The 13,447-nt window shown below is 40.0% G+C and overlaps 1 protein-coding gene across 1 annotated transcript in view; it reads right to left on the bottom strand.

Moving 5' to 3' along the window:
• The window catches only part of STAM (signal transducing adaptor molecule), a 51,531-nt gene extending 38,690 nt beyond the window's left edge, over positions 1-12,841 (bottom strand). The window contains exon 1 of the mRNA XM_080918407.1: positions 12,642-12,841. Within this exon, the coding sequence (XP_080774533.1) occupies positions 12,642-12,681 (40 nt within the window). The 5' untranslated portion in view covers positions 12,682-12,841. The remainder of the gene's footprint in view (positions 1-12,641) is intronic.
• Positions 12,842-13,447: the final 606 nt, after the last annotated feature.

Genomic DNA, 13,447 nt, shown 5'->3' on the forward strand with positions numbered 1-13,447 from the left:
ATTTTATGCTACTAACTTCATTCTATATGGGAATAAAAAGTATTTCCTGGACAAAAAAAAAAAGAAAAAGAAAAAGAAAACTCTATGCCCACGAATGATCACTTGGATGAAGCAGGGTAACTCTTTTAAAGATATACACCTAAAAAAAAAAAAGAAAATAGATAATCCAAACAGTCTACCTATTAAGAAAATTAAACCAATAAAATTAATAATCTTTCAAATCACAAAGCATCAGATCGAGGTGAGTTTACCAGAGAATTCTGCGAAATATTTAAGAAAAAAAAAAAAAAAAAAAAAAGAGTACATCAATTCTCCACAATCATATGCAAAAGACAGAAGCAGAAAGAATACTTCCTAACTTAGTAACACTTTTAGAGTTACCGTAATAGTCAAGTTAGGTGACAGTTTTGCTTGTAAACTATGAATAAATCCTTTTCATAATTTACAAATGCAAAAACTCCCAACAAAATATAAATGAAATGAATTCAATAATGTTTAGAAGAATCCCATCCTTTGACTAAGTGAGGGTTATCCTAATTATGCAGGACTGGTTAAACTTCAAGACTATCATCTTCTGTAACATGATTAGATTTCTCTAGAGTGGAGGGGATGATACATGCCTGTAATCCCATCACTTGGGAAACTTTGGCAGGTGGATCTGAGTTTAAAGCCAGACAGGTCTACAGATCAAGTTCCAGAATAGCCAGGGCTACACAGAGACACTGTGTCTCAGAAAATTAAAAAACAAAATAAAACACAAACAACAAACTTCTTCATGTGCCCTGCTCAGCTAAAGAGAAAAAAAACTAAAAATGTGGAGAGTAAAGAAAGTGATTCCATAATAAACTGAGCACCAGAAAAACTTCCTAAGATAAAGTTCAAAGTCAAGATCTAAATATATTATCAGCATTTCCAGCGTGTGTGAGAGAGAGAGAGTGTGTGTGTGTGTGTTTATTTTTTATTTTAAGTATTAACCAGGGGCAGTCAGCCAAGGATTATCAGCTGAGAGTGTTCTAACATGGAACTAAGGAAAACACAAAGAAGTGGGAAAAAAAGTTAAACAGAAGCTATGTTCAAAGGTCAGAGCTGCATACATGCACAAAGTAACTAGTTCTGACTAGAACACGGTGATAAAGTAATATATCATCATGATCTTCAACAACAGATTTAATTTTTAGCCTGACACAGATCAACCAATAACACTAAGATTCTTATTTACAGTGCTTGGTCTTACTTAGGTTAACAATGAAACTCCCAGCTTCCTTCTCCTCCTCAGTAGCCTGCTAATTCAAGAACAGTGCCTGTTCAACAGGTAAAGGTGGTATTAGCCAGTCTAACAGCAGCAAATTCTTTACAGGCTTACAAAATGATCCATACTGAGCTGTCAGGGTCATAGCTTGCTCATCAAGTTAGTTTCTAGCCCTGGACACCTAGAATAAACTCCCTGAAAGAAAGGCTTCAATCACAGGTACTAGTACACACAGTTCCTCTGCCTCACTGTCCCTATCACCAGGGTGGGGTTTAACAACAGACTTACTCTAGTAGCCCCGTCAGTTCAGCCTCTGATGGAGACTTCACAGTAGGTTTTAACACACTGGTCACATAATTTCATGAAACAGGAAGACATGGAATTTTAAAGGACAGGCTCGTTTTAAAATATAAACAGATAGCAGCTCGTTTCTTACAGGAACTAATCCAGGTTCCATAAGAACTACTTTATCTCTTCCAATAACCCAATTACTTCCTCTAAGTTCACCTTTTAAAGATCCATCAGTACTCAACACTGCCATAGTGGGCACCAAGTTTCCAGTTCATGAACCTGAGGGGCATACTCAAACTACAATACTGATGCATAATCTTTAAATGTGGAAAATAACAAAGGCAAGTTATTCATTAATATGTAAGAATACACAGATTTCAAAACATTTTTTATTTCACTCTTAGGCTCAGAAAATGATACCTCAAAGTAAAGGCTTCATACTCAATTTTTTATTTTTTTCCTGCACCTCAGTCTCTCCTATCCCTCATTCTGTCATGATCAAAGCCATAAAACTAGATTTCTTCTTTCCAAGGCTGCATTATAGAAACTAAAAGCCAATCTTTCCACAGTCAGCTGTAAATACCAGGACTACTCTAATCTTTCTCTGCCTGTCAGCCTAGGAGCTGGCCATAAGAACTTAAAAGACCATCATCATTCCAGGTGTCCTGTCTCACATGAAGAGGAACTGCTACAGCAGAGAGGTCTTGGTGGGTTTCTCCACTCACTCCATTACCATTAGCTCATAGTTTTTTGGTCCAACCACTTTTCTACATAGCTGTGCAAATATCAACTTTTAGCATAAAAATGAACAGAACACCCCAGATGTCAGAGACTTCAGTAACATGTCAAGAAAAAAACATCACATCAATTTATTATGTTTATCTCTTGTTAACTGACTTTGATTTCTTTTATAAGTAACCCTAGGATTCACTAAAGTGCAGCCTAGCCCTGAATGTATAATCCTCCTGCTTCTCCCACCCTAATGACGAAAACCAATAAGCACCACCAGGCCCAGCTTACTCTGTTTTCATTTAAGGGATGCAAATCACGATACTATCTTAGAAAGAGGATCACCTATCCCTTCTCTACATTGCTAAGTAGGTTTACAGAAAATTACAAGATCTAAGTATATATTCAAGAAAATAAAATGGATTTCTAGCCCATTCCAAGTCATATCTGAAATGGCTTAGCACTACAACAACAAAAGAGTTAACAGGAACCTAATATAAAATAGTACAAGTGTCACAAAATGATAATGATCAATACAATTTAAAAGAAAAGAGGGGTGGGGAGAAAGAGAAAAATCAAAAAGGATGCTGGACATTAGAAACTAAAAAGAAATGGAAAGATCTCTTTTCTTTCTATTTAAGGGATAAAGCATAAAGTAATATAAACAGAAAAGGATAATGATGAATCCAGGCAGGCTGCTGTACAGACCACTTTGTAAAAAGTTGAAATAATAAGACACAACTACTACACTACTATGTAACCCATTAGAAGAGGTATTTGTACTGATTCAAGAACTATCAGATGGCCAAGAACCTTGAACAAACAAACAATACAATCAGATCTGGGCTGTTAGGAAAAAATTATTCTCTACCAATATAAAAGCAGTTTATAAGTGGAAAACCAAACAAAACAAACAAAAAACCGATGAAACTGTCATAACTAAGTGGCTTGCTTAGAATGCAAATACAAAATGCTTTTTCAGTTTTGTTCTGATTGAGAAAGAACTGTTTCAAACATACCTGCAATTATTCAGGCATCCAAAATATATTCTAGGTTCTTCAAAATAATTAATTCAATCTTATGTTTCAAAACCCATGCTCTCTGCCTAACTGTGGAACAAATGCTAAGAAAGCACCACACATAAGACTTCAGGATCTAAAGACTTGTAGGACCAGCCCTCAGCTGCTTTGAATCCCAGGAAGATTTGAGGCAGCCTGAATAGGTAACTCTCAGTCTAACATTTACTTCATATTTAGAAACCAGCTGTTATTTTGATTTAGTAGTACATTTTAATAATTAATTCATCTTGGACTAGCAGCCTAGCAGGCTCTTTAAAAAAAAAATGCCTATGTGAATATATCTAAATGAATCAAAATGAAACCTATTTAAAAGTTTCATGGTAACAGGAACTAATATACCTACTTTTGATCAACTATACATTGCCTGTTGTGACTTTATGTTTCCTAAATTGACATTTCCAGGAAGGTATGGCATCTTAGTTTGGCTTCTATTGCTGCAATAAAACACCATGACCAAGAAAAGAAGAAAAAAAAGAAAGAAAGAAAGAAAAACCTTGGGGAGAAAAAGGTTTATTTGGCTTACATGTCCCAGGTAATAGTACATCAAACAAAGACACAGCAAAACCTGGAGGTAACTAAAGTAGATACCATGGACTTACTGACTTTGTTCTTCATAGCTCGCTCAGCTGCTTTCCTATACACTCCACAACTACCCAGGGGTCATACCCCATCACTAACCAAGATAGTGCTCTACAGACTTGCTTACAGGCAATCTAAATAGAGAGGATTTTCTCAGTGGAGGTTCAAAGGAAGGAAGAAAGGAAGAAAGAAGAGGAGGGAAGGAGGGAAGAGTGGGTAGGGAAAAAAAAAAAATCAACCCAACCAGAATCTATGGCATAATCCTTAGCAAACATGCCTGAGACTATGAATTCCCTTCTCCACATGCATACAGAGGATCAGCATCTGACTCACATCTGTTCATGTAAATCAGAAATGCATGCATGCAGCAGGCATGGTGGTACATGCCTTTAATCCCACCATTTGGAAGGCAGAATTAGGTAGATCTCTGAATTCGAGGCCATCTTGGTCTACAGAGCAAGTTTCAGAGCATCCAGGGCTACACTGAGAGATCTTGTCTCAAAAACTAACACCCCAATAATGCTCTGAACTAATCATATCATTTTTGATGCTTCCTCAAGATCAACCAAATAGTGGCATAATTCTTCTCAGCTCTTGAAAAATATATCAAATTATTGTCTAAATCAGAAGAACATAAATTACCAACAGCAATTCAAAAAGGTTTTACAGAGCAAATGAACCAAAATCTTCATTTCTAAGCTAAAACCAAGGAATGGGGGTTGGGAGGAGAAACAAAACACACACACACACACACACACACACACACACACACACATATGATTTTTTTCTTGAGACAGGGTTTTTCTGTCTAACAGCCTTGGCTGTCCTGGAGCTCAGCTCTGTACCAGACTGGCCCAGAACTCGCAGAGATCACTCTGCCCTATTTCTTCTCAGTACTGTGATTAAACGAACATGCCACCACAGCCAAGCTTATTTTATCTTTAGATTATCTCTGTGGTTGTGTTGGTTTGAATGAAAATGGCCCCTATAGACTCTTTGGAAGTAGTACCATTACAAAGTGTGGTCTTGTTGGATGGAAGTTTATCACTGGGGGTGGGCTTTGAGGTCGCATATGTTCGAACTAGGCTCATTGTCACTCTCTCTACCTGCTGCCCACCAATCCAGATGTAGAACTCTCAGCTACTCTCCAGTACCAAGTCTGCCTCCACACTGCCATACTTCCTACCATGAGAATAATGAATTAACCTTTGAACTATAAACCAGCCCAGTTAAATGCTTTTCTCTATAAGAGCTGCTATGGCCATGGTGTCTCTTTACAGCAACAGAACTAAGACAACAGTCATAAAGAGGAGAGTAAGGATTTTCTAAAAGGTACTCAGTAGAATCACATTAATGATTCAAATGAATTTTAAGTCTTCTTAACAGATTAAACTTTTTACTGATAAGCAAGTATGGTGGTTTGAATATGCTTGGCCCAGGGAAAGGCACTATTAGGAGTTGTGGCCTTGTTTGAGGAAGTATGTCTGATTTTCTAAAATTCGATTGTTGAACATGTGAGAAAGTAGAGAAATGGGACAGAATGACTAGCCATAACCATTATCCTGTAGAAAAAGGATTGTCATTTGTCAGTTTCAAGACGTTGTTTAAAACTGGGCAATGGACGCTTGAGACCTAGTGTTAAAGTATATGGTTATGATTCAGATACTGGGCTCAATCCTCAACATTCAAAGACTAGACCCAAGCTAGTGAAGAGAAAGCTATTTAAGGCTACAAGTAAGATCCATCTGACCAAACACAGTTACATAGAAACAATAAAGAGTAGAAATGTGTGGGCTGATGCTAAGGTGATATATGATTGGACAGTGGAGAAGTAGGTGAGGAAAAGGCTGGGAAAACTAAAGAGGAGGGAGACAGGAAAAATGGAAGAGGATCAAGATGGAGCTGGAGAAGGAGGCCCTAGATCCAGATGGTCTTAATTGGCGATAGGTAGATATGAATATGTTTAAGGGTTTCTGTAGATCATTTTATCTCATATAGAAGGGCAGTGTGTATCTTTATCCATTAGATGTAATCTTATTGTGTAGAGGGTTTGTGGATTGAGAATTTAATATATGAACCTGCTTGAAAAGCTACCAGACTTTGGAGCCACGTTTGTGTCGGAGCGGTCGAATCTACCCAGGACAGAAGCCACAGGATGGGCAGAGGAACCTCCTGGGAAGGGAGCATGGTGGAGAGCACAGCTCGGCTCCATACTGAAGAGACTTCTGAAGATTGAGACAGCAGGGGGAGAAGGGTGGGAATAAAAGGTTTAGCCATGTTCCTGCCAGATGTTACTTGGCATCAGCAATAATGCTTGGGTTTAGTGGCTGCATATGGGGTGGATCCCCTGGTGAGTCATCTCTGAATGATCTTTTCTCCAATCCCTGCTCCTTTATTTGTCCCTTTATTTCCTCCCTTGAGATTATGTATGGATGCCTCCTCAGAGGCTCTGCCAGAGCCATACTGACACAGAGGAGGATGCTTACAGCTAACCATCAGACTGAACACGAGGATCCCATTGGAGGAGCTAGAGAAAGGGCAGAAAGAGCTGAAAGGGTCTGCAACCCCATGGGAAGAACAAAATTATCAACTAACCAAACCCACCACAGCTTCCAGGGACTAAAACACCAAACAATGGCCAATGGGAAAGACCCATGGCCCAGGTGCATATGCAGCAGAGGATGGCACTCTCTGGCATCAATGGGAGGAGAGGCCTTTGGTCAGTGAAGGCTCATTTTCCCAGTGTAGGGGAATGCCAAGGTGCTGAGGTGGGAGAGGGTGGTTGGGAGAGGGAGCATCTCTTCATGGAGGCTATGGGAGGGGGAGGGGGATGGAGTTGGGGGAAGGGAATAACATCTGAAATGTAAATGCAGAGAATATCAAAAGAAAAAAAAGAAAAGATTAAGCCATCCTTTTAATATTTACCACATCAGAAATGTTTAAGAAAGACGGAGGGCTGGAGAAATGGCTCAGTGGTTTAGTACACTGTCTGACTTTTCAGAGGACCTGGTTTCAATTCCCAGCACCCACATGGTAGCTCAGTCTGTAACTCCTTCCAGTTGCAGAGGATCCAACACCCTCACACAGATCATATACAAGCAACAGGCAAAATATCTATGCCCATTACATAAACAGAAAGGAAAGGAGAGAGGGAAGAAAAGAGGGAGGGAAAAGTTGCAGAATAAAAAACAGATGCCAGGTCAGACACCCAGAGCTCCACACCTAAAATCCCAATATTTAGAGGCAGAGGCAGGATTGCCTCAAACAACAGCCTGCTTTACATAAAGCTTTTTGGTGTGTCAAGTTTTCACATGAATGCACAGGGGAGCCAGAAATTTTGAGTTGTTATAAGTCATCATGACTTCATACTAGAATGTAGAGTCAATTAAAAATATCTTAATACAAAGGATTATATTTACATTCTTAAAACACAACCATCAAACATCACTAGAGAAAGAAGAAAATAATTAGAAGCTTCTGTACTAATCCAAAATGTATTTACAATAGTAAATACCTCCCCAGGTGCAGAAATAGAAGGATGGATTCAAAGCAATTAAGACAAAGCACATTCATGTTGTCTATTATACAGTCAACAGTACATACTTGTTAGGAATGTAGACAATTACAATCACGGAGGTCAAGATGTCACACAGGCTACTGACCTACATAACAAATAACAACTGATGTCTATACAGAAAAACAATAGGAAAAATGTTAGCTAATTAAAAAACAAAAACAAAAACGTCAATGTAGCTTTGAACACGCTGAAGTTGAGGTATACAAAACATATCTAATACCAGCAACCAACCGAAATATCAGGTGTTTTGACAAATAACCCTGACAGCAAACTGAGATACTTTTATAACTACTTACAACACTAGAAAATTAATTCAAAGGGGTTTGATCCTATTAATACAAAATTCTCCCACTCACTAATAGTAAATGCTCAAGGGTCAATTGAAGGCCAAAGTCAAGAGCTCAGGATAGTGGTGACAGTGGTTCTCAACCTGTGGGTCTTGAACACCTGGCAAACCTCTATTTCCAAAACATATTTATATTATGACTCATAGCAATAGCAAAACGACAGCTATGAAGTAGCGTTGAAAATAATTTTGTGGTTGTGAGAGTCACTACAATATAAAGAACTTCTTTAAGGGTTACAACATTAGGAAGGTTGAGAATCACTGCTCTAAGACAAAAACTCATCCGAATGGGGTTTATCATACTGACTGGACTAAGCAAAATAAGTAAGGAGTGCACATAGTGGATGAACAGTACTCATTACATGAACTGGTCAAACAATCTGACTAGGAATACATACTTTTTGAAAATTAATTAGTAATTTGTTTGCTTTTAGGCAAGGTCTTGCTATATATAATACCATTGGCTGACTTGGAACTTACTAGGTAGACCAAGCTGTCCTCCAAATAGAGGACCACCTGCCTCTGCCTCCTAAGAGCTGGAATTAAAGGTATGGGCCACCACACCTGGCTGCTAAATTACTATGTGTTCTAAAGCAACGTTTATCAGAGACAAAGGCATAACTCAAAGGCCTTTCTTATTGGCACTAGGCTTGTTTTGCACAACGGTCACTTAACAGGCAAAGGCAGCACTTAGGAGACAAAGTCAGGAATATCTCAAGTTCTAGGCTAACCTTGGATACACAGTGAGAGACCCCCATCTCAAGAAAAAAAGACCAGGGCCTGACTGAAGGGTGTGTGTTTCCTAGCCAATGCAAGGCACTGGGTTAGATCTCCAGGGATGACCCACACATTTTATATTTTAAAAGTTAAGAAGGCAGAGGTAGGCAGATCTCTAAGTTCAAGGCCAGCCTGGTCTACAGAGCTAGTTCTAAGATTGCCAAGGCTACACAGTGAAACCCAGTCTCAAAAAACAAGTCAAAATAAATGACACATACAAAAATCACATGTCTTACCAGGTGATGGAACAATCCTAGCACTTGATAGGCAGAGGCAGGTAGGAATTCTATGAGTTCAAGGCCAGACTAGTATACAGAGTTGGGTTAAACAGTGAAACCCTGTCTCAAAAAGCAAAACTCAAGATTAATGGAACATTATAAAATAATCAAATAATGAAAAGAACAACTTAGAATGGTAAATTCAAGTTTCTAATAGACTGATTTTTAAATGATAACAAAACACCAAGATGACAAGCTAGAAAATTGTCAGTTATTACTAGATAAATTATGGGTTTTAGTACATTTTAGGAACTGCTTCTAAGAAACAAGAATGAAATGTTTTTTTTATAAAGTTTATGCCACACAAGACCATCAGTGGATGAACTTGAAGTCAGTACTAAATACTATCAAGAAAATGAGTAAGCAGTAGTGAGTGTGAAACAACCGATGTGCTTTAAGAGACAGTAAGTAATTAGGAAAGCCTCTCGTAGAAAGAGAATTTTGAACAGAGTCCCCATATGATGTGATGGACATCAAGATCTTAAAATGCCTAAGGAAACATTAACATAAGCAAAGAAAATGGCCTATGAAGCTAGAGGCAGAAATGTTTGTGAAGTACGTAACAGTAAATCCAAAGATCACAATCATATATATCTTTAGATATTACATATAGAAAGTTACCAGAGATTTTTGAACAGGTAGGTGGCCTTATCCAGTATTTTTTAAAGATTAATGGCTTCTACAAGTAAAACCTTATTAGAGGGACAAAAGAGAAATTAAAAATCCTATCACAAAGCCCCTGCCACAGTCTCTGAGAGGGCTGAGATGGCAGAGTATAATATGAGGTAGTAAGATTACAGATACAAGTTAGGTAGAGCCAAAAGACCTTACTGACAAATGGGTGGGAAGTATGAAAGAACCAACATGACTCTTAGACAGCAGACTGACGAACAGGAAAGATTAATGACTCAACCCCGAGACCGGTTAAAATGACAGAGTGACAAGTGGGAGGGGAATAAATGAGTCTTTGACATGCTTGTATCGAGGCTATCAAAATCCAGTGGGGGAAAAACCTCCAAGACTATTTAAACTTATGAGTAATTAAAATATGAAGTGTTTAGAGCTAACAGACTAGCTGTTTTAACTCTTACTTTACAAATATAAAAAAAGATTAGGTGCTTTTTAAACACTGACTCAATTCTTTTGCCATTTTTTCTCTTTTTGTTTGCTTTCAATTTTTTTGTTTTTGCATATATATTTTTGAAGAAACAGTGTAATTCTTATACTCCATATTTAAAGGCAAAGAAACAAAGGTACAGAGTTTCTAACCAACTAGCTTAAAGCTACATTGCTGATAAGCTGCAAGCCTGAAACCTGAATTTAAGAAAATCACTCCAAATTCTACTGAACACTAAGTCTCACAAGACCCTAAGAGAACAAAGTGTCAATGGAGAAGAGGTTTATTATTACTGCTCAACATTTGGACACTGGAAAAAAGGGGGGGGAGGGACACTAAGAAGCTAAGCAGAAAACCAGAAAAGGGTGATGACCTACAAACCTATGGATAAAGCTCAGAGGAAAAATGTAAGACATCAATAAAAAACTGTTTGAGGATCTAACTGTTGGAACTGATAAATACAAATGAGTAGGGAGCTTGATGGTACAAATTATCTTTATAATTTAAATTGAATTAAAAAAAAAAACATGTCTACCAGGTTAACAATTTTTAACTCAACAAGCATTTATTCAAAGCTAACTACGTAGCAGCGGTGAAACAAGGAGCAAAATAAAGAACACATTGATATGTAATGTTTAATTTACTAAAGACAAAAATGCTGAAATTTGTAGAAGATGGGGGAAGGTGAAAATCGGCATATTTAAACAGCCGAGACATTAAATCAAGTCTGAAGACTTCAAGTCATGACTGGCTGGGAGGTGGTACTGGCATCTTCTGAGTGAAGAGCCAATACAAAGCTAACACCCTTCACTGCATAGAGCATAACGTCCTTAAGGATTTTATCTATTCCAAACTGTCAGTAACACTGCTACTTATAAACTCAGGTTGCAGGAATCAGCAAATAATTCAGGTCCAACAAGTTGGACTCTCAGGACCTTAAAGCATGAGGACACACATATACAAAGACAGATGAAAACAAAGGATAAAGGCATGAAGGGGCCTGTGACTGCACTGCAGCGGAGGCAGCAAGAACAGGTTTAACACTAAGAAATCCATCTGAATCCACTACATATGTTGGTTCAAGAAAAACCCGGAAAGAACACATATTAGTAGGCCCTGGGTTCCATTCCCGACGTCACAAAAAAACGAACAAGCCAGAAGAATATAAGTGTGATTGATTAGCAGAAAGCAAGATTATACAGGATCACTACAGGTGCTGGGAACAGGAGCAGCAAGTATTGTATTGTTCTATTATAAGCATCTGTCCTAAAGACTAATGGAATAAACTGTAAAACTGTCAAAGGGCCGCAATGAGATAGATGGTCTTCATGGCAATTCTCTTGTCAACGAACACTGTTTTCAGTAAGTACTGGTGCTAAGCACTTATTAAACAAAATGCCCCACTACATTACTTATTTAGCATTATTGACGATTTCTAAAGTTCCATCCATAGCTCAAATTCAGGACATTCAATTAAATCAGTATGAATCAGGCAGGAAGTGGTAGAAGTAGAATTGCCAGTTGGCAAAATTTAAAATTCACCTCTAATAAACAAAATTCATAAAGTAACTCTCTAAAGTTTTTTAATATATATTTATTTATTATATATAAGTATACTGTAGCTGTTTTCAGACACCCCAGAAGAGGGTATCAGATCTTATTGCAGATGGTTGTGAGCCACCATGTGGTTGCTGGGATTTGAACTCAGGACCTCTGGAAAAGCAGTCAGTGCTCTTAACCCCTGAGCCATCTCTCCAGCCCACTCTCTAAAGTTTTACATTACGGTTAAATTCAGCCTGTGGGACTGGAGGGTATTGGTTCGCTTCCGTTCTACACTATGGTACCAGTGGAGTTCTACATGCATCCAAAACATCCCCAAATTCTCTTTCAAGAAACTCAAATTCAAGCCAGAAAAATAGTTAGCCTGATAAATGGGTACGATCAGTACCTAGTAATAATTTATTCAGACACCAAAAATTTAGCATTTCAGACCCCTTCCTAGAATCAAAAGTCTCTTCTACACTTCACCAAAGGCAGAGGCCCAGCCTGAAAAGACACCCCAAAGGCTCATGTCTTCAATGGCGTTTCAGTTGTTGCCAAGAGATCATGTCTTCCAACATTTCAGCCTACCCGCACGTAACCAGACTTCTGTCCTCCAGGGACCGCTATAAGGGCTATTTAAAAACCCTTTAAGTAACCGTACGTAAAACATTTTGCCAGTTCCTGATGCTTTCCATTGGGCCAGGCAAATAGTTTGGCGATCGAGCTTATAATCAATCTGCTCAAGCCAAGATCCGCCTCAACCCTTCGCTCTTCTCCCAGAAGCCAAACCCCAGCGGCAGATGGCTTCGTCGTCTGTTCCTCCCAAGGCCACCCTTTACCCCAAATCCCTTAAGCGATCCCTTCAAAGCTCCCCTTCCCCAAGGCCCATAAGAGAGGTTCCAAGTCCCATTTCTTTCAAAGAGGATGCGCCAAGCGCTCAACCCTCTCCCAACTCTAAACGAAGGGGCCCCGGGAGAAAAGAACGTGGGCTCGGCCTTGGGAATCCAGAATGAACCAAAGCAACGTGGGCTCGCCGTCTCGGGGGTGAAGTCACGGGGGCACGGTGAAAACACTTACCAACATCCTGGTCGAAGGGGTTGGTGGCAAACAGAGGCATGTTCGCTGCGTGCCGAGGTGTCCCTAGGGACAGCCCCTCGACACCGCGGCACTCAAGGTGTGACGGAGAAAGGAGGCCCCCTCAGGTACAACAACAGCAAGTGAGACTGCCAGTGCAGGGTCCTTCTCAGCCCCTCCTCTAACCCACCCCCAGCAACAGAGGCGGCGGCGGCGGCGGCGGCAACAGCGGAGAAGCTGAACAGGCCCCCGCGCGGGGCGTGTCGGGAATCTAGGCGACTTGAGTGCTGCCTGAACGCTGCCTGCTCCAAGTCTAACCAGAACCTGCCGCCTCCGTCCAGACCCACCCGAGGAGCTGCCTCTGTCGTTTCCTCTGCTGAATTCCCGCGTGCCCGTGAGGTTAGCGGCTACGTTCTCGGCTTTTCCATTCCCCGGGAGTCTCTGGAGGATGAGGTCCTTCAGGCACACCGAAGCCAACTAAGAGCCTCCGGAGTGAATCAGAGACTGAGAAAGGGAGAGGGTTCAGTCTGGGTCCAGCCAAGCCCTCAGCTTTCAACTCCTTGAATTTATTCGATGGGTTGTTGTGTGATGTTGCAGTCCCTCTAGATCAGACAGTATTTTCGGTTATCCGAGTAAAATGTTGAGCGCGCTGCTCTGAGGGGGTCAAAGGAAGTTGCTGGGATTGGAGTCATGTGAGCTGGTGGAACTGGCTGGAATCCCTGGGAGGGGAGTGCCGAGGCGCGCAGCCTCTGGAGAGGCTGAGGTAACGCTGGCTCCTTCCCCAGCCTGAGATCAGAGGGAAGCTTTCT

The sequence above is a fragment of the Micromys minutus genome, assembly GCF_963924665.1.
Source record: "Micromys minutus genome assembly, chromosome: 6".
Classification (NCBI taxonomy): Eukaryota; Metazoa; Chordata; class Mammalia; order Rodentia; family Muridae; genus Micromys; species Micromys minutus.